General features: G+C 48.4%; 1 protein-coding gene across 7 annotated transcripts in view; it reads left to right on the top strand.

Annotated features, from left to right (window-relative positions):
* The window catches only part of KIF16B (kinesin family member 16B), a 302,672-nt gene that overhangs the window by 19,356 nt on the left and 263,363 nt on the right, over positions 1-19,953 (top strand). For all 7 annotated transcript variants that reach the window (XR_011248056.1, XM_069547100.1, XM_069547098.1 and 4 more), the window contains exon 2: positions 18,583-18,652. Coding sequence is in view for 6 of the 7 variants with exons in the window: in XM_069547100.1 (XP_069403201.1) it covers positions 18,583-18,652 (70 nt within the window). In the remaining variant the exon portion in view is untranslated. The remainder of the gene's footprint in view (positions 1-18,582; positions 18,653-19,953) is intronic.

Below are 19,953 nucleotides of genomic sequence, written 5' to 3'. Positions count from 1 at the left end.
TGGTCAGATCCGTTAACTCTGCTGGCAGTTGGTCATCTTAAGGGTTTTACTGTTAGAGGTACAGCCCCTTCTGTGACGTCTGTGGGTTTCCAGGTGTGGGGGCTCAGTCCCCAGGCCTGGGGAGCCAGGTGAGGGGCCGGCTGGCAGGACCCTGCGAGGAGACGGTCCTGCTGTCCATGCGGATGCAGGAGGGCCCTCTGCTTCCAGAGAAGTCTGAGACCCAGATATGTATGTTTGTATGTAAAACCTTCTGATTTTTAACATGTGCTGACACGCCAGCTGCCGACACCTGCATTTCCTGCCTGACGACTATCTTGGGCACCAAAGTGAAACAGGCTGGAAACACTGGGTAATTAACACCCTGGAACCAGCCCTCAACCAGTGATCCACGAGTATAAATTCCCCCACTCCCTCACCCTCCGATGGGGTAACTTTGAAGTCTGTATGTCACACTACTTCCAGAGTCCCCAGGTGAGACTAAGCTCCATCGTCCCCAGTGTAACTGGCTTGATAATACGCCTTTAATACACCTCTGTCCTTTCCCCATCTCGTTTCCCTTGCCTCCTACTGGCGTTTGCCAGGATTGCCTCCCACATCAACGCCATGGATAAAAAAAAACACACACACACTCCAAATTAAAGGTATTTTATCTATTTATTTGTATAATTTTTATAATTTTAGTGAAGTATAGTTGATTTACCGTGTTGTGTTAATTTCAGGTGTACAGCACAGCAATTCAGTTATTCTCTTTTTCAAGTTCTTTTCCATTATAGGCTATTACAAGATACTGGATATAGTTCCCTGCACTACGCAGTAGGTCCTTGCTTATCTGTTTTATGTGTAGTAGTGTGTCTGTTAATCCCAAACTCCTAATTTATACCTCCCCGCGTAGGTGTTTTAGAACACAGCATAGGTCAGTCCTTAGCCGGGTGCCATTGTAAAACCTTTGGTGTAGAATGGAGGTTTAAAATTTTTCCTCCTTTCTTTATTTTATTTAGAACTCATACACTTTGCACCTTTCCCTTCCTACTCGCTTGCGTGTCAGTGTTGTCCACGTTTGCCAGTCCCACGGTCGAGCCACAAGCATCCCTGAATCTCACCGAGCGCTTAGAGATGCCGGTGCTTCCTGGTGGCCGCGAAGATCAGGAGAGAGGGCACATGGGGGCGGGAGCTCCTGGGAGACGCGGGTCTGTAGGGAGCATCTGTGGGCTCTGGGTGCCCTCGAGGCTTGGTCCTTTGCCTAGGGCCTGGGGTCTGCCCTCTGAAAGTGGTGCCCCCTCGGAGGCAGGCTTGGGGATGGGTGGACAGGCCTAGTGGTCCCCAGAGCGTTGGTCGGTCATAGATGTGGAACCTCAGCCTGGCTGTTTGGATCGGAGCCTCAGCTATGGCTCTGAGCATGCTGCCTGCCTCCGTGGGGCGGGGCGGCGTTCTCTCCTTAGCCCAGGTATTTGGGGGCTTGCTCCTTCTCCATCTCCCTCACCTCGTTTCTCCCAGGTCCGGGTCATGGTTTGTTCTCCTCTTAGGGCTTTGGTGGTGGCGTGAGTATGGGTGAGCCCTGCCTTGCCCCTGGGACACTGAGTGGGGAGACTAGAGGAGCCAGGAGCTTGAGACACTGGCCTCCTCCTGGACTGAGACTTCCCACCCCAGAGAGTTGGATTTAATGAGTGTGGGGTGCAGGTGGGGTGCAGGGGGCTCCCGGGGCAGGAGCCCTGCTGGGAAGGGATTGACGGCACTTTGCTCTGGGGACCGGATGCCTCTAGTGAGGTCTCCATGCTCTCCTGCTGGCGCCCTCGTGTTTCCCAGCTGAGACCCTCTGGTGCCCTACCCCTTCAGTGTCACTCTCCCTCACGATTGTGCCTCCTTTTCTGGGCTGACTTTGTTTCGCGTGCTGACCGCAGCCGAGTCTCTCCTTGGTCTGGACTCTCACCCGTCTGTATGCTGGCTTGCCTTCTATAGCCTGTTTGCTCTCATCCTCGCGGGGTGATCGCGGGCAAGAGCTTCGATCATATGTCTGCATCCCTGGAGAGCCCCGTGAAGGGGAGACCGGTGTGTTTGTCCACTGACCTCCTCCTGCCTCTGGCGACTGTTGCTCCCATTACTTGTGTGTAAGAGTGTGCACTGCACGCTTGCCCTGGGGACGGGAGTGGGGCTGCTGGGCACGGTGCCGGAAGGATGGCGTATCTTCAGGTGGTGCGGCCTGTGTGCTCAGTCAGGAATAACCAGACCTAATCATAGATATTTAAGTGAATTTTGGTGTTTCTGATGTTCTTTTTTAAATTTTAAATAGTTTTTTAAAAATTATTTATTTGGCTGCACTGGGTCATAGTTGCAGCAGGTGGCATCTTGAATCTTCATGGCAGCCTGGGAACTCTTGGTTGCAGCAAATGGGGTCTAGTTCCCTGACCAGGGATTGAACCTGGACCCCCTGCATTGGGATCTTCGATTCTTAGCCACTGGATCACAGGGAAGTCCCTGTTTCTCATATTCTTATATTTTTTATGAACTATGGCCTCTGGATTTGTTGTTCACCAAATGATAAGCATTACATGCTTCAAATGATAAGTATTATATAAACAAAATTTATGAAGATCAGCTCTATAGTGGTTGCTCATTTTATGAGATCTGGCTAGAAAATTTGGCAAAATTTGTTTTTTTGATTCCCTCCATTTCCACTTACTTTGGGAAAAGATTGGAAAGGTTTTGTTAAAATGAATATCAGTCCCCAGAGGGCAAGCAAAGCACCGTGAGTATTTGTTGAAGAAATGTTTGGGTCTCGGATTTGTGGTGTCAATGAAAGGGCACTTTGGTTTTCTGCTGGTGTGGGGCCTTGTGTGGTCTGCTTTCCCCTGTCCCATCTTTCAGCGAAAAATTATACATGAAGGAAGCTCAGTACTTTTATAGGCGAGGAAACAAAGGCTCAGCAAAGTTAAATGAAGTGCCAACATCTCTCAGCTACTCAGAATCAGAATTTGCGCCCAGCTCACCGAAGCGTGGTGCTCTCCTGACATTAACCGGCTCGGCTGGACAACACCTGAGGCTGGGCCTGGTGGAAACGCTGCAAGAGACCACGGTTGCATCTCATTCTTCACTCTGACGCCAAGTGAAGTCCTGAAGAAATAGCCCTTCAGTTTAGTATTTCGTAGCACACCCGTCTGTCAGGTATATTTAGCTGGCAGTGTTGTAAAAGGAATCAGGCTTCTCTTTACCGGCCAGCTATTGTATTTTTTTTTTTTTTCCCCTCAAAAGCTGCCACTGAGGACATTTTTCTAAAATGGAGGGAAATCTGGAAGGAGTGTTGTAGTGGTGGTGTGGGTACAGGGCAGACAGAACTTGGTATTTCGCGGGGCTGTAGCACTAAGCTGATCTCTTTGTGCATCCGTCAACTTAATGTCTGAACACAGGAGAACAAAAGAAGTATTAATAGATCTTATGTTCTCATTATTATATTATGCTACCCCCTTTAAACTTTCACTTTAAAAGGAGAAATGAATAGGTTGGTTGTGTGTTTGGAGAGGCACACTGAAGAACTTTGGCCACGTGCACATCCTTGCTTTTCCTCTTTCCTGTGACTCGAGAGAGAGAGAAGGTCCCTGTGGCTCACTCTTGGGAGTCACAGTCACAGCTGTGGGTCTGCAGCAAGGGTAAGCTTCGTGTCTGCTTTGGAGTTGACATCTGCCAGCTGAACTGGTGTTTATGGGGGTGTACTTACCTGCGTTGAAAAATTGAAAACATGTCATAGACTCGAAAGCATTTCCTTCACTTTAGTGCTTGAATTTAAGAAAAGTGTCTTGCTTTCATCTCAGCTGTTTCATTTATTTCATTTGCTTACTCATTCTCTAGTTCATCCATTCCTCCAAGTGCTTGCTGTATATAAGGACACTGCAGGTCGTGTTGGGGTAGATATCAACAGCAGGGCATAACCTCTGCCTTTGGAAGCATCTAGACCAGTGGGGAAGATGAAGTGTAGTGGCCCAGCCGTAAGTGGGTAGAAAGTGGCAGCTTCCGTGGTGTGTTGTGGGCTGTCACCGCCCAGATGTAGTGAGTGATGGTAGGACTTCACACAGAAGATGTTGGCTAGGTCTGTTCTAGGAAAACCTGCTGGAGGAGGAGGCTCGTTAAGCATCTTGAAGGGTAAGTGAGATGGAGGAGGAAAGCACCTTCCAGGCAGCGGGACCGGTGTGAGGGTCTTTGTCTTGGAAGAAGAGCTAGCTTAGAATGGCAGGGAGCTCAGGCGACCGGCGTGGGTGGGAGCTGAGGCTGGATGGGCTTCTTGTGCCCCTCCATCCAGCACCTGACACAGCTGGTGACGTGCACCTGTTCAGACTAATCTTCCTGTGGGCCTCTTTAAACGTCCTGACCTGCCCACTGGGATCCCATGGGTGCCGAGTTTGCAGAGCTCCCACCTTGAGGAGAATGTCGCTGAAATCAAGCTGGGGTCCTGGCATGTCCTTGACGGTCCTCTGTGGCTGAATCCCTCTAACCTTTCCCAAGGCTGACTCTGGAGGAGCAACTTCGACCCGGTCACTTCACCTCTGGGGCCTTGGGTTCTTTGTGGGTGAGACCAGGGGTGGGCTTGGGCTCCTCTCTCCTGAGCCAACTGCCTCTCGTCGCCTCCACACGGTGACGAGCCTCCCCCTCGGCTCTCCAGCCGTCAGCATCTTGATCTCAGGTGCTTCCCCTGTGTCGCCTCCAGAATTCCCTGAGAAAATGTCATTGTCGTCTTCAGTCTCGAGCACAATCTGCTCCTTCAAGATTTGAGGCTTGAGTTTTGTCTCGTATGAAATTCTTGAGCTTTCAACCAGCTTTTCTCAGCTGGAACCAGGGTTCCATGGCACAATTAAGCGTAACTCCCAGAGTAAGGCGTCCATCATATGCAGTGAGCTGACCTTGCTCCTGTGCTTTTAGAATGCTGCTAGCTGTGACCTTCTTTAGGGGAATTGAGAATATAGTTGCTTGGTGTATGCACATGCTGTTTTCCTTCCCTGCTTGCTTTTTTGTTGCAAACTGCATCAGAGTTTGCACGCTTCCTGGCTCCCTGCTCTTTCTCCCCACGTGAACGGTGTTCCTCAGTTCTGTGATGTTCTAGACTTCAGAAGAGAAGCCTCAGCCAGAAGCAGCAGTGATACGCAGAAGGCACAACCCTGCCCTGGGTTTTTGTCCTGGAATTGGGGATTCAGAGGAAGGGAGGGGATCACTGAGCAGAGGGTGCCTGAGAAGGAGCTGGAAGGCAGTGAGGCTTCCCCACACTTTAGGATTCCAGTTTTTCTGGGTTGAGGAGGGCATCACTGGGCAATGAGGGCAGCGGCTCCCAAACCAGCTTGGTCCTCAGTGTCTCCCAGGAGATTAAATAACCCACATCTGGTCTCTCCATCCTGGAGATTCTCATCTGGGAAGCCGGGGTTGGGCTCTTGAGATGATTCTGTTGCTCGGTGGGGCTTATGAACCCGGGTTTGGCCTTGTTGCCTTTTGCACATGTCTTTGACCTCGCCCCTGGTCCAGGGTCTCTGTGTGGCTTGTATTGGCCTCCTCACTGGTCTCCTTGCGCTCTCTTCCTCTCCCTGTGTCTGAGGCTTCCTATCCCACGTCAGTTCCTGGTGTTATCTGGCCCCTGCCCCCTTTTTGGCCTGTCCTGCTCCCCGCCTCTCCTCCTGTAGTCCCACCAACCTTCCCTCTCTTCCCCAGACCTCTGGCTGGGTCCTGCCCCAGGGTCTCTGCACCTGCTGTTCCTTTTACACGGGCTGCCCGCCCTCACAGCTGTCTACCTGCAATTCAGCCCTCGCTCCCACGCCACCCCTTGGAGAGGTCCTGTCTGACTGCTTGCCTCCCCCTGCCTCTGCCACTAGTTCCAGGACACCCTTTCATTTCTTTCCAGCAATTACCTGTATCTACAATGGTATTTATTTTTTTCTAACCCCCTCCCTAAAATGAAGACTTCAGACAGTACTGTGTGTTGTTTACCGCTTTATCCTTGTGCTGAGAGTGCTGTTTGGCATTTGAAAGTCTCAGGAATATTTGTTGACTGAAGGAATATCTGGATCTCTCCATCCGGCATCCTCGATAAGAATCTGTTGTCTAGATCTCCAGCTAAACCTTCTCTGATGATTCTGCATGTCTCAGGGCAGCCTGTTGGATATTGAGACACTTCTGATGGTTAGGCTGTCCGTCCTTCAATGGAAAGCTGAAAGCAGGTGGTGGTTCAGTTGCTCCGTCGTGTCCGACTTTGCAGCCCCATGGACTGCAGCACCCCAGGCTTCCCTGTCCTTTACCATCTCCTGGAGTTTACTCAAACTCATGTCCATTGAGTCCGTGATGCCATTCAACCATCTCATCTGTCGTCCCCTTCTCCTCCCACCTTCAATCTTTCCCAGCATCAGGGTCTTTTCCAGTGAGTCAGTTCTTCGAATCAGGTGGCCAAAGTATGAGAGTTTCAGCATCAGCATCAGTACTTCCAGTGAATATTCAGGACTGATTTCCTTTAGGATGGACTGGTTTGATCTCCTTTCAGTCCAGGGGACTGTCAAGCGTCTTCTCTAGCACCACAGTTTGAAGTCATCAGTTCTGTGGTGCTCAGCCTGAAAGCAGGTTTAAGCAGGTTTGAGGCCTGCCTGAAGGCCTGTAGCCCTGGCTCCTCACTCTCTGCTGGGGCTTTCGGGTGGTTGAAGCTGCCACTCAACAGCACCTTCCAGTTTAAGAGGATTCGGGGTGGTAGACCCTGTGCCTTGATGTGCAGAGCATCCTTTGTGGAGCATGGGCTCCCTGGCCGCTTGGGTGCTGTCTGTGTGGCCTTCTGTATCAGCCTCTCGGGGGCTTGAGGTTAGGCCCCTTTCCCAGGCAGGTGGTGGTCCTGGTGCCTGGCTGTACCTCGTCAGCTGGGACCGGCCCTGGGTCTGGTCACAGCTTACTGTCCTCTCTGCCCTTCCTGATCCTGTCCTCCTCTCCCAGGGCCGGACCCCGAGGGCACACCCTGCCCGCCAGGCTCCCTCAGACCGTCTGCTCCTTGGGGATCCCAGCCCGGAACAGTTGGCTCTTGCCTAATCTTTTAGGTTTATTGCATGCTTCTGCGGCCGGGGAGATTGTAAGAGGCACAGCCTGATGGTTGTGTCCCACAGTGAGGGTCCCGGCCCAGCAGAGGATCTCACTTGGCCTGAGATGCTCCCAGCATTGGAGGCTGGGATGCTGCCCTTGGCTCGCCGTGGACAGCCCCCAGGGAGCCCAGCAGAGCAGGCTCCCTGCTGGGATGTGGGTCACGGCCCTGCTGACATACTGCTCACCGCTGTGTGGTGAGGCATCTTCCAAGGTGCCTTCAGGGTGATGGCCTGAAAACCCACTCCTGTGTGTCTTTCAGGAGAAAGGCCCTTGGGTTTTTCACAAAAGTTGACCCAATGCTTTATGATTTTTATGAACAGCAGCTAAGAGAAGTCAGCAAGATCTTTGCATGCTCAGAACCAGCTGGAAAGGCTGAGGAGTAGCGCGGGGAGAGAGGGATGCAGGAGAGTGGCCTGCCCTGAGTTTGATCTCAAGCTTTTACATGGGCGGGTGAGGCGACGTGTCTTAATGGAGTCTCTGCTACTGCAGTGGGCACTGAGGTTGCTCCCCCTCTGGGTTGGGGGAGGGAGGTGAGTACAGTTACATCTAAGTGGAAGAGCCGCGGAGTCTGAATAGGTCTCAGGCAATATTTGGAATGCAGTTACATTAAAACATCCGTTTATCTGAGATTGAAGTTTATTTGGGCTTCCTGTGTTTTGTCTGGCGTCCTAAGGGAAAAAGTACCATTGGTTGGGGAGGAGGAGTGAATAGCTCATTGGGCATTTGGAGAGCAGGACTGCTTCCTGCAAAGGCGGGATCTCGCCTGGTTTTGAATATTGACCTCATGGAGCCTGGTGGACATGCTGGAGGGGGGGTTGTGGCAGAGGCAGATTGAGGTGGTGGGTGGTGGTGGTGGCGGATGTGTCCCCTGTGACTGGAGAGCTGGGGCAGTGAGCCAGCCCTTTGAGAGCCTGGATGCACCCCAGGGTGCTGAGGAGCCACCCGATACCTAAAGTTAGAGACTTTTTGCGTTTTTTCAGTTCAGTTCATTTCAGTTGCTCAGTCGTGTCCGACTCTGCGACCCCCATGAACCGCAGCACGCCAGGCCTCCCTGTCCATCACCAACTCCTGGAGTTTACCCAAACCCAGGTCTATCGAGTCGGTGATGCCATCCAACCATCTCATCCTCTGTCATCCCCTTCTCCTCCTGCCCTGAATGCCTCCAGCATCAGGGTCTTTTGCCTTTTAATTAACTAAATTTATACTTTAATCAAAGTAATATCAAATCATGCCAAATTAATTCCCATAGTGAAATATTTCAGTTCATTTTCTCATCCCCTGAGGTCTTGCTCCCACTTACTCTCCAGAGGCGACCAGCTTCGCACTTTGCAAATATTCAGCGGTGTTCTGTGCATCTAGAAGCATCAATGTGCATATTCTCTCTGCTTTATTTATCAACTTATTTGATTGCAAACTGGATGTCATCTACATGCTTGGTTCTTTCCCCACTTAACAGTGTTGCTTGGACTTCTTCCCATAGTAGTGCCCGTGGAGGTCATGCATTCTTTTTATTTTGTATTTAGTTACTGCAGCCATGAAGTTAAAAGACGGTTACTCCTTGGAAGAAAAGTTATGACCAACCTAGATGGCATATTCAAAAGCAGAGACATTACTTTGCCGACTAAGGTCCGTCTAGTCAAGGCTATGGTTTTTCCAGTGGTCATGTATGGATGTGAGAGTTGGACTGTGAAGAAGGCTGAGCGCCGAAGAATTGATGCTTTTGAACTGTGGTGTTGGAGAAGACTCTTGAGAGTCCCTTGGACTGCAAGGAGATCCAACCAGTCCATTCTGAAGGAGATCAAGCCTGGGATTTCTTTGGCAGGAATGATGCTAAAGCTGAAGCTCCAGTACTTTGGCCACCTCATGCGAAGAGTTGAATCATTGGCAAAGACTCTGATGCTGGGAGGGATTGGGGGCAAGAGGAGAAGGGGACGACCCAGGATGAGATGGCTGGATGGCATCACTGACTCGATGGACGTGAGTCTGAGTGAACTCTGGGAGTTGGTGATGGACAGGGAGGCCTGGTGTGCTGCGATTCATGGGGTTGCAAAGAGTCGGACACGACTGAGTGACTGAACTGAACTGAACTGAACTATATCAATTAATGTATACTTGTATTTTGTTTTTAGATTGACGTGTAGTTGATATACAATAAGTTACGGGCGTACAACATGCTGTTTGGTCTCTAGGTTGTGTCCGACTCTTTGCCACCCCGTGGACAGTAGTCCACCAGGCTCCTCTGTTCGTGTGATTCTCCAGGGAAGAATACTGAAGTGGGTTGCCATTGCTTTCTCCAGGGGATTTTTCCAACCCACGGACTGATCCCGAGTCTCCTGCTTGGCAGGCAGATTCTTTACCAGTGAGCCACCTGGGAAGCCTGTACAATATAGTGACTCACGGTTGAAAAAATTTTTTTTTTTTTGGAGTATACTTGATTAATGATGTTGTGTTAGTTTCTGCTGTACAGCAAAGTGGATCACTTACATACATATCCACTCTTTTTAAAAGATTCTCTTTCCATAGAGGTCATTACAGGGTATTGAAGAGAGTTCCCTGCGCTATACAATGGGTTCTTTTTTGTTTTAATATTTATTTGTTTGGCTGCGCTGGGTCTTAGTTGCAGCACGTGGGGTCTTCAGTCTTCACTGTGGCGAGTGAGATCTTTCAGTTTTGGCTTGCAGACTCTGTTGCAGCTTGTGGGATCGGTTGCACCTTGTGGGATCCACTGCAGCTTGTGGGATCCAGTTTCCTGACTAGGGACCGAACCCTGGCCCCTGCATTGGGAGCATGGAGTCTCAGCCACTGGACTGCTGGGGGCATCCCCTACAATAGAGTCTTTTTATCTATTTTATGTAAATAGTAGTGTGTATGTCGTTCCCAGCCTTCCGATTTATCGCCGCGCCCACCTTCCTACCGGTAACTGTAAGATTGTTTTCTATATCTACATGTTTTCTATATGTGATTCTATTTCTGTTTTGTAAATAAGTTCATTTTTACTGTTTTTTTATTTTTTTAGATTCCACATATGAGATATCATAATATAGTGATTCACAATTTTAAAGGTTACATTTTACGCATTCTTTTTAAAAACAGAGTTTAAAATTTTTGCTCTTAAGTGTCTTCCTGCCCGCCAAATGAAGGCAGTTAAAGTATTGGTTCCCAGCATGTAACTCGTCAGGTGAATTTGGGGATGCTAGCTCACTTCAGAGCTGGGCTGAATGAGCCACTCTTTGGACTCTTCCAGGCTAGTGACGCAGTTCGGGGATCTCGGCGTCACCCACCCTCGCTGTTCTGGTATGGGATGACCAAACACCATCAGTTGCACGAGGGGAATCAGTCTGAATTGCTGAATAATTTCAAAACATTTAAAAAATACTTGAATTAACATTAGTTTTTTTTTCCTAACAAGTTTTCTCTGCTCCCATATCTGGCAGCTGATATACTTCATCTCTTTCTCCGATTGGATATTTTGCATCTGTTCCTTTCTCCTCTTCTCCCCCCTTCCCCCAGGATTGATCTGTAACTCAGTCTGATTATTCCAGTGGGTTCATTTGTAGCATCTTATGATCTAGTTTCCAGACCTTTCAAATTAATTACTTATTTATATGAGTGAACCATAATTGACTTTTCGCTTGAGAAACCCAGTTCACCAAAGTGGCCAGGGAGAGACATAGTTCATTTTGCCCTATTATCAAATCAATGTTCAAATAATATTTCAGGATGATTTATTTTCCTCAATATGAGAAAAATGTCAAGATTTATTTCCCATGTTTCGTAAATGTCAGAGGAAATTGACCCGCACCTGGCATCACGTGGATTTTAGCTGAAGGACTGGAAGACAGCGCGCTGAGTTGTGGTTATGAGTGTTGCCCTTGTGCAGGGGGCTCAGCTTGTGGGGTGCAGAGGAAGTGGGCTTCTTGCTTCCCTGGTATCCTCCAGACGACAGGAAAGTTGGCACCAGCAGGGTTGAAGCCCGTGTGGGTGGGATGAAGGGGTTTTCTGAAGGTTCACAGGGTGGGGGGGTCAGACTAGACCTGGGACAAGCCTCGCTCCAGGGCCTGAGTGGGAAATCCAGAAGCAGAAATGATGAGAGGCCAGCGGGGAGCGTGGCCCTCCGGAGGGGAATGCCCCTGGGGAAGAGCAGTCTGCACGGGGAGTGTCCGCTCAACGCTTTGGTCTTGAGGCAGTTGGTCTGTCACAGCAACTGTCCCACGGGCACCCATCCCTCCAGGTGCGGGCGTGCACACCCACGGGCACGCATCCCTCCAGGTGCAGGCGTGCACACCCACGGGCACCCATCCCTCCAGGTGCAGGCGTGCACACCCACGGGCACGCATCCCTCCAGGTGTGGGCGTGCACACCCACGGGCACGCATCCCTCCAGGTGCGGGCGTGCACACCCACGGGCACGCATCCCTCCAGGTGCAGGCGTGCACACCCACGGGCACCCATCCCTCCAGGTGCAGGCGTGCACACCTGTCACATGCCGTCCTTCCTTCTGTGAGGTTCACACTCGGGGTGGGGTGTGAGACCAGCTCACGAGGGGCTGGGGCGGAGGCTCAGTGAAGCCTCAGGAAGATACGGAGGGCAGGCCGAGCACTGCCCGGGATTGGGGCGGGGGGTGGGTAGTGTGGATGGTTAGGCTGAGTTGGGTCAGAAGGCCTTGGGAATAGCCAGGAGTTGGGCTTCACCCTGTGGCCCGTGGAAGTTGCTATAAAGCTGGGGAACCACGTGATGCTCTGTATGTTCAGAAAGAGAGGAGGAAAAGGCTGGAGGTAAAGAGACTCGAGGAGGAGGTGGTGGCCGACCTGGGATGGTGGCAGAGGTGACCAAGCATGGTAGCCTGGCAGTAGGTCAGATGGAACTGTTGGTTGGGGGGAAGGGGAGAAGGCCAGGCTGCCCGAGGGAGCGTCATGTGGACCCTCAAGCCACCCACGATACTTAGAAGCCCTGGGGCTGCAGAAGAGGCCGGAGCAAAAGCCAGTCTCCAGGGAATGAGGAGCCTGGGCGGTGGGGTCAGCAGGCAGGAGAGAAAGGAGCCAGGGGCCGCCGCCTTCCTTTCCTCCATCTCTGAAATCCTAGGAAGCCGGAGAGCTGCCTGGAATCCACCAGGGATGAGGACATCAGGGGTTTGTTTCAGCATTTAATCACCCCAGCCATCATAACTGCTTTCTAGAGATTACATTGGCTTTCCTGTATTTTCCGTAACTAGATTGAGATTCACTGTCTGTGGCTAAATCGCTAGCTAGCTTCTTCATATTTATAGTTCTATTCTTAGGGATTACTTTCAGATTAAAGATACATCTTTTTCTTACAATTTTAGTTTTTATGCTTAAGAAAGAAGCAATCTAGGAAATTGTTATTTGTGAAATTTCCTTCTGGAACAGACGGCTTTCCTTATTTATCTTAATGACCTGTGCTGTGGCTTAAAATGACTTCAAGCTATTGGCAGCAGCCTCACAATGATTTTGGGAAACCATATGGGTGTTGAGAGGGCTGGAAGCTTGGCCGGGTACTAAGGATGTGGGAACCTGGAGGTCAGGACACTCAGATGACTTCTGAGATCTGATGATGTTAGACATGTATTGCTCTTGGTTCGAAGCCACCGTACAACTCAGAACAAAGAGTCAAGCCAGTGTCAGCTGACTGCGGTTATCTCCAGTTCTGTCATGAGATTTTGCAAGTAAGACTTAAAGGTCGAAGTACAAAGTTAGCGTGTTTCCCAGCATAGGAAGCAGATTACCTGGTAGTTTGTTCCGTGAGAGTAGCTGTGAGGCCGATTATGACTTTGTCATGTTCAGAGAGTGCCCAGCCTGGCGTCCCAGTATCAGTGGTCACCGGGGTCCCTTGGGGCTCCTGTCCCAAGAAGATTCTGTTCAGCGGGTCTGTGGTGGACCCGAGATCCCTCATTGCTAATGAGCTCTGGGGGCTGCTGGGTCCTGGGTTGCACTTGAATAAGAAGGGTCTGAGCTGGGTTTCCCATCTTTTGGGGCACAGAGCTCTTTGAGGAACCGAGGAAACTGGACCCTCCAAAAAGTGAGCCTTCCACCTCCCCAACCCCATCCCACCCTGCCCCACCCACCTGCTGTTTCTAGGTTATAAACCTGTTGAAACCCACTGAGTGTCCTCAGTTTTTTTTTTTTTTTTTTTTAATTTATTGGAGCATCTTCAATTTTGATTCGGACGTGGCTGGTAGAAAAGATGCTCATTCAGTCAGTATCTTCCTTGGTGTCTTTATAGAGTGGATGTTAATTTAAAACTGGACACGTACTGCCGTGGCTTCTTATGGGTTTGGAGTCAATGATCCTGGGGAGAGCCCTTTAAATTTAGTGGCTCTCAAAGACGCGTGGCTTCGAGCCTGGGGCTCCTTCCCCTCTGGCTTCCCACCGGTGAGAGTGGTGGGTGCCATGTGACCTGCAATTTCATTTTACTTTATTTAAATAGTTTTTCCTTTATTGTTTTAATCTTTCTCATTTAGAGCTATGATCCATCTCTAATTTTTGTGTATAGTGTGAGGTCTGTTCTTTTTTTTTTTGGCCATACCTGGTGGCATGTGGGATCTTAGTTCCCCGACTAGGGATCAAATCTGAGCCCCTGTGTTGGGAGCATGGAGTCTTAACCAGTGGACCATCAGAGAAGTTTCTTTCTTCCTGTTTTATGAGTAAGAATTGGCTGGTGATGTGAGTGCCTGTCAAGGACTAGTCCTCAGATCCCTGGGTGATTTCTGTGCTCCTGGCAGGTATTTGTTGACAATATTAGTGGTTTTAAAGTGCAAGAGCTAGACACAGTAGATTGGTGAATGACTAAGAAATGGCCCAGGTGGAAACGGGAGGGATGTCACTAACCAAAGGAATCCTCCTGGCTTTCTCAATGGGCAGAACGTGCTTTGGAAGGTGAATGCTGCGAAGATAAGTGTGTGTTTTCGAGCTCCTTGGACATGGGGTTTCCGCGAAGCAGTTCTCACTTTTGGGTTCACGGTGGAGCTGCCCAAAGACCTGGAGGGTGGAGTGGAAGCTCCACACAGGCGAGCGGGGTTCGTTTATTTGGCTCTGGGCCAGTGTTCTGTTCGCCCAACCCTGGACTTCTGCAGACTGGCCCGGAGAAGCTGAATCAGGCCACGGGAACCCATCGTGGCTCTTGGATGGTGTTTACCGCAGCACACTCTTCGGCTTAATAGTTCTGGCTGGTGTTCACCCTGAGGTGGTCAGGGTGCTACCCTTTCCCAGTTCCACCCGCTACTAGATTATCTGAAAATAAGTGCCAGACATCATTTCATTTGAAATATTTCAGTGTTTCTCTCTAAAAGGTCAATACCTTGTAAGACTCAGCATGATAGCATTATTACACTTAATAATTCCTTAGTATAATCATATATCTAGTCAGAGTTAATATTTCCCTCCTGTCATATAATTTCTAAAAATGTTTCTCTATATGAATTGAGATCCAGTCAATGGATAAGTCTCTAAAATCTTTTTTAATCTATAGGTTCTGCTTCCATCTTTACATTCCTTGCAGGTTATTAGCATTATTGAACAACCCAGGTAGGGAAATGACATGATGTCTGGGCCGCTTTCTTCCCCGAGACACAGTCATTTTGAAAGTGGCCACTTAATAATCCTACTATGGCCTGTAAGTGTTCAAGTGAAAGGAAGAGCGCGTGTCTCATCTCAAATCAAAAGCTCGGAACGATTACTCTTAGTGGGGAAGGCAAGTCGAGATAGGCTGAAAGCTAGGCCTCTTGTGCCAAATGTTTAACCTACCTGTGAATGCAAAGGCAAGGTTCTTGAAGAAAATTGAAACTGCTGTTCCAGTGGACACATGAATAAGAAAGCGAAACAGCTGTATTGCTGATGTAGAGAAAGTTTGAGTGGTCTGGATAGAAGATCTAACTAGCTACAACATTCCCTTAATCCAGTGCAAGGCCTTAACTCTCTTCCATGCTGTGAAGGCAAGGAGAGGTGAGGAAGCTTTGAAGGGAGAAAAGTTTGAAGGCAGCAGAAGTTGGATCATGAAGTTTAAGGAAAGAAGTCGTCTCCATGACGTCCAAGTGCAAAGTGAAGCAGCAAACGATGCTGATGCAGAAGGTGTAGTTAAGATCATTAATGAAGGTGGCTGCGCTAAACAGATAGTCAGTGTAGACATGGCAGCCTGCGATCGGAAGATGATGTCGTTTAGGACTGCCATTGGGTAATGCAGTTGGTAACTTTAAAACCGATACTCATTGTCCACTCCAACAAATTGTAAGACCCTTTAGAATTTATGCTCTGTCTGTGCCCTGTAAATGGAACAGCAAAACCTGGATGATAGCACATCTCTTTGCTGCTGCTACTGCTGCTAAGTCACTTCAGTCGTGTCCGACTCTGTGTGACCCCATAGATGGCAGCCCACCAGGCTCCCCCGTCCCTGGGATTCTCCAGGCAAGAACATTGGAGTGGGTTGCCATTTCCTTCTCCAATGCATGAAAGTGAAAAGTGAAAGTGAAGTCGCTCAGTCGTGTCCGACTGTTCGCAACCCTGTGGACTGCCGCCTATCAGGCTCCTCCATCCATGGGATTTTCCAGGCAAGAGTACTGGAGTGGGGTGCCATTGCCTTCTCTGGCACATCTCTTTACTACATAGTTTACTAAATATTTTAAGCCTTCTCAAACAAACAAAAAAAAAAGATTCCTTTCAACATGTTACTATTCATTGACACTGCGCCTGGTCACCCATGTGATGGAGATTAATGTTGCTTTCATGATTGCTAACACAGTATCCATTCTGCAGCCCATGGATCAAGGAGTAACTTCCACTTTCAAGTCTTATCCTTTAAATATATTTCACAAGGCTGTAGTTGCTATAGATAGTGATTCCTTTAATGGATCTGCGCAAAGTAAATTGAAAACCTTCTGGAAAGGATTCGACGTTCTTAGATGCCATTAAGAGCATTCATGATTCGTGGGAAGAAGTCACAATACCAGCATCGGCAGGTGTTTGGAAGAAGTTGATTCCACCCCCCTCGGATGATTTTGAGGAGCTCAAGGCTTCAGTGGGGGAAGTAATTGCAGAGGTGGTAGAAATAGGCCGAGAACTGACTTAGAAGTGGAGCCTGAAGATGTGACTGAGTTGCTGCACCTCGTGAAAGAGCTCTGATGGGTGAGGAGTTGCTTCTCACAGATGAGCAAGGAAAGTGGTTCCTTGAGATGGAATCCTTGAAGATGCCATGAAGATTGTTGAAGTGACAATGATGGATTTAGAACATTACATAAATTTGGATGATAAAACAGTGTTTGAGAGGACTGGCTCCAATTTTGAGTCTGTGGTTTAAGTACTATCAAATAGCATTGTGTGCTACAGAGAAATTGTCCATGAAGGGAAGAGTCCATCAGTGAGGAACACTTCGTTGTTGTCATATATTAAGAAACTGCCATAGCTGCCTCAGTCAGCAGCCATCAACACTGAGGCAAGACCCTCCACCAACAAAGAGATGACCATTTGTCAAAGGCTCAGATGATTGCTAGAAGTTCTTAGTAACAAAGAAATTTTAAATTAAGGTGTGTACCTTGTTCTTCTTTGGGCACAATGCTCTTGCGCATTTTAAACATAATTTTGATCGCTCTGGGGAACAGCAAAGTTAGGGTGGCTCATAGTGTTGTGATGCTCGCTCTACTGCCACCGTCTGGAAGGAACCCACAGTATCTCTGAGGTCTGCCTGAATATTTGAATCGAATCTTCTCCAGTAAGCCCTGGCATACCTTAGTGGAAAATGCTCTTTAAATACTACTTTGGCCCTGGTAGCTCAGATGGTAAAGCGTCTGCCTACAATGCTGGAGACGCGGCTTCGATCCCTGGGTTGGGAAGATCCCCTGGAGAAGGAAATGGCAACCCACTCCAGTATTCTTGCCTGGAAAATCCCATGGACTGAGGAGCCTGGTAGGCTACAGTCCATGGGGTCGCAAAGAGTTGGACATGACTGAGTGACTGAACTTTCACTTTGGCCATAAGACTCTAGGCCTTTTCCGAGGACAAAACTGGGGAGTATTTCTTTTCAATTTCAGATAAAGTTCATCTTAGATTTCCTGTTTAGATTTAGGACTAAGGAGTTTTTACCTTGCATCATCAATCTGTTTAAAAGAATTCAACCAAGTCAATTTGAAGATCTTATTGGTTTTATTCAATGATTCATGAATCTGGCAGCATCCCCACCTGGCAAGTAGAAGGGCCCTGCCAGGAGCTGTACAAAATGGAAGGCTTTTATGGGTAGAAGGAGACTGTGACAAAGAAATAAAAAAAAAAAGTGAATTATATCAGGCAAAGTCAGCTTCCTTGGGGGACTGCAGGGGTTCTTACCAGGCAAGTTACCTTAGACCAGGAATTTCCAGATGGACTGGTTCAAGACTTACTCTTGGGAGAGGCTGAAGCTGCCTTAAGTTAGGTATTAGGTCTTGGTGGGGCTTAGCTTAAGTGACTCCATTTTGGTGTTACAGTTTCTTTGAACAAATCTGATGTTTCTATCTCCTTTCAAAATATACTTATTTTATCACCAAAATATGATGCCTAAAAAAAACTTGACAAATGCTTTGTATTAGTAGTTCTTTTTTCCCTTAGCCTAGATTCCTCCTGCCCAAGGAATCTAGCATGAGATCTTTTCTCACTGTCCAGCACACAGATTGATTTACTTCACCTTACTTTTGGGTTTTAGGTTATTTAAAAATTGTTTTATTTTTGTGTAAATTATTTTCATCATTCTAAACACGATCTACAGATCAAGATGTTTTTGTAGAAATCTAGCTTCGTTCTCTCTTATTTCTCCCTAGGTGACCTTTTGAAAGATAAATAGGTTATCCTTTTTATCTTTAGATACAAGTGGTGGTATCCTATGTATACTTTTCTCTGCTTTGAATTTCCCACTCAGTGTCCCTTGGCCTCTATCCAGAGCAGTACCTAGAGACCTTCCTCTCCCCATTACCAGGGACACCCCACTCCATTGTGTGGGCGTGGGCTTGTTTATTTTAGGAGTTCTCTTAACTTCCTGTTCGAGTGTTTTCTGGGAATGCCATTTTCTGGGTGAAGGTAGAAAGAAGGTGGGGGCGAGGGGTGGCCTGGCTGCCTCTGGGAGCATCCTGGCTCTGAGCCCTCGCCCTTCTTTCTTCTCAGTCCTCATCCTGGATGGAGCATAGGTGCCTGTCCTCCATCCCAGGTGGGCAGGGCCCTCTTACCTAGAGTCAGAGCGCCATCCACCGTCTCTGTCTTTGCATTTATACTCCTGTTGGCTCCCATGGAGAAATGCTCCCAGGGTTTGAGTCATACAGCATTTCCAGTCTTAAGGTTTTGATAAAGGCCTCTGTTTTGTGTGTCCTCGTGTTTATGTTCTAAGGATTTGGGAGGAGGAGTTAAGAGATGGTGCCTCATGTGCTGAATAAAAACAGATCACCGTACATAAAAAGTAAACACAACAAGCATCGTAGAAACACCCTTTTCTGTCCTACCTAACCAATACTGAATTACTTGTGTTGCAGGGAAAAGGACTTGGAAGCCAAATTCATTATTCAAATGGAGAAAAGCAAAACGACCATCACAAACTTAAAGGCAAGTAGTGACCTGGCCTGGCTCCAGTTCTGTGAGTTACGTGCTTTGTTTCAGTGTTAAATGGTTTGTGGGTGAATACGACGCATCTGTTTTCACAGCTTTCTTCTCTCAGTTCAGGTAACGATGTCAGCTTGAACTTGGCTTGGGCTCAGCCATGAAGCAAATGGGTGACAAGTGATTACCTGTTACCTGTCCTGTCTCTGGTTTTGTTGACCTTAGCTGCACAGCCAGGCTGCAGCTGGGGGAGGTGAGACCAGGCATTTTTATCCTCTATCCTACTGTGGATTTTCAGCCTGGAAATTAGCTCATTGTGGATTATTACAAACTTTGACCCTAGATTTGTTTTCATTTTTTAAAAAGTATTTATTTTTATCTATTTATTCAGCTCTGCCAGGTCCCAGTTGTGGCACACGGGGTCTTTGATCTTCACTGTACAATGTGGGATGTAGTTCCCTGACGAGGGATGGAACCCAGGCCCCCTGCTTTGGGAGTGTGGAATCTTAGCTCCTGGACCACCAGGGAAGTCCCTGTTTTCATTTTTACTGAAAGTAACTTTGTAAACCTTGCAGGAGGAGCTGGTATTACTATTCAAAACTCAGGAGATGAAAAAATGTAAAAAATGAAATCTTTTTCTGAAAAAAAAAAAAAATGCCAGAAGTTTCTAAGATGGCAAGTTCTTTTGTATTTAAAATATCCTGAATACTTTCCACTTATGGGGAAAACAAGTGTGTAAAATCAGTAATAAAGGAATCACGCCCCTAAGGACCCAACCCCATCCCCTCCAGGGTTTGTCATTAGCTCACAGGTTTGGGTTTCAGAGGCCTGCTGCCCCGCGGCCAAGTACAGATCACCCTCTGGTTGGATTTCTGTTAATTCATGGCTCAGGGGACTGGACATTTTGTAATCCAGTTTCAAAGTCATGCAACCTGATCCCCAGTGATGGAAGCCAGTAAGTAATGTGCCCGTCTTCAAACAGGCCGTGCCCTGGGGATTTCAGAGGCCTCCTCTGAGGCGCCAGTGCCCCTCGCCTGCGGCCTCTGCAGTGGAATGTCTTTCTTGCTCTGCTGACCTGCACTTCTTGTTCCTCCTGGCTCTGCCCAGCTGCACCTGGCTTCCCCTCCTCTGAACACCCACATCTCACTTAGCTCACCCTTTCTCTGCTGTTAGTTTCCTTTGCTTTGCTCTGCTTCCTGTGTCTTCATGTACTCACAGGGCTGTAGACAAAGTCCAATCATTCTAATACTGTGTTTACTGGAACCACTGGGGAGAGCCGAGCATCGGATGACTATCCTTTCTTCGTG

Source organism: Ovis canadensis, chromosome 13 (genome assembly GCF_042477335.2).
Source record: "Ovis canadensis isolate MfBH-ARS-UI-01 breed Bighorn chromosome 13, ARS-UI_OviCan_v2, whole genome shotgun sequence".
Classification (NCBI taxonomy): domain Eukaryota; kingdom Metazoa; phylum Chordata; class Mammalia; order Artiodactyla; family Bovidae; genus Ovis; species Ovis canadensis.
Note: the sequence above shows the minus strand (reverse complement) of the source record. Positions and strands in the feature narration are given on the sequence as shown.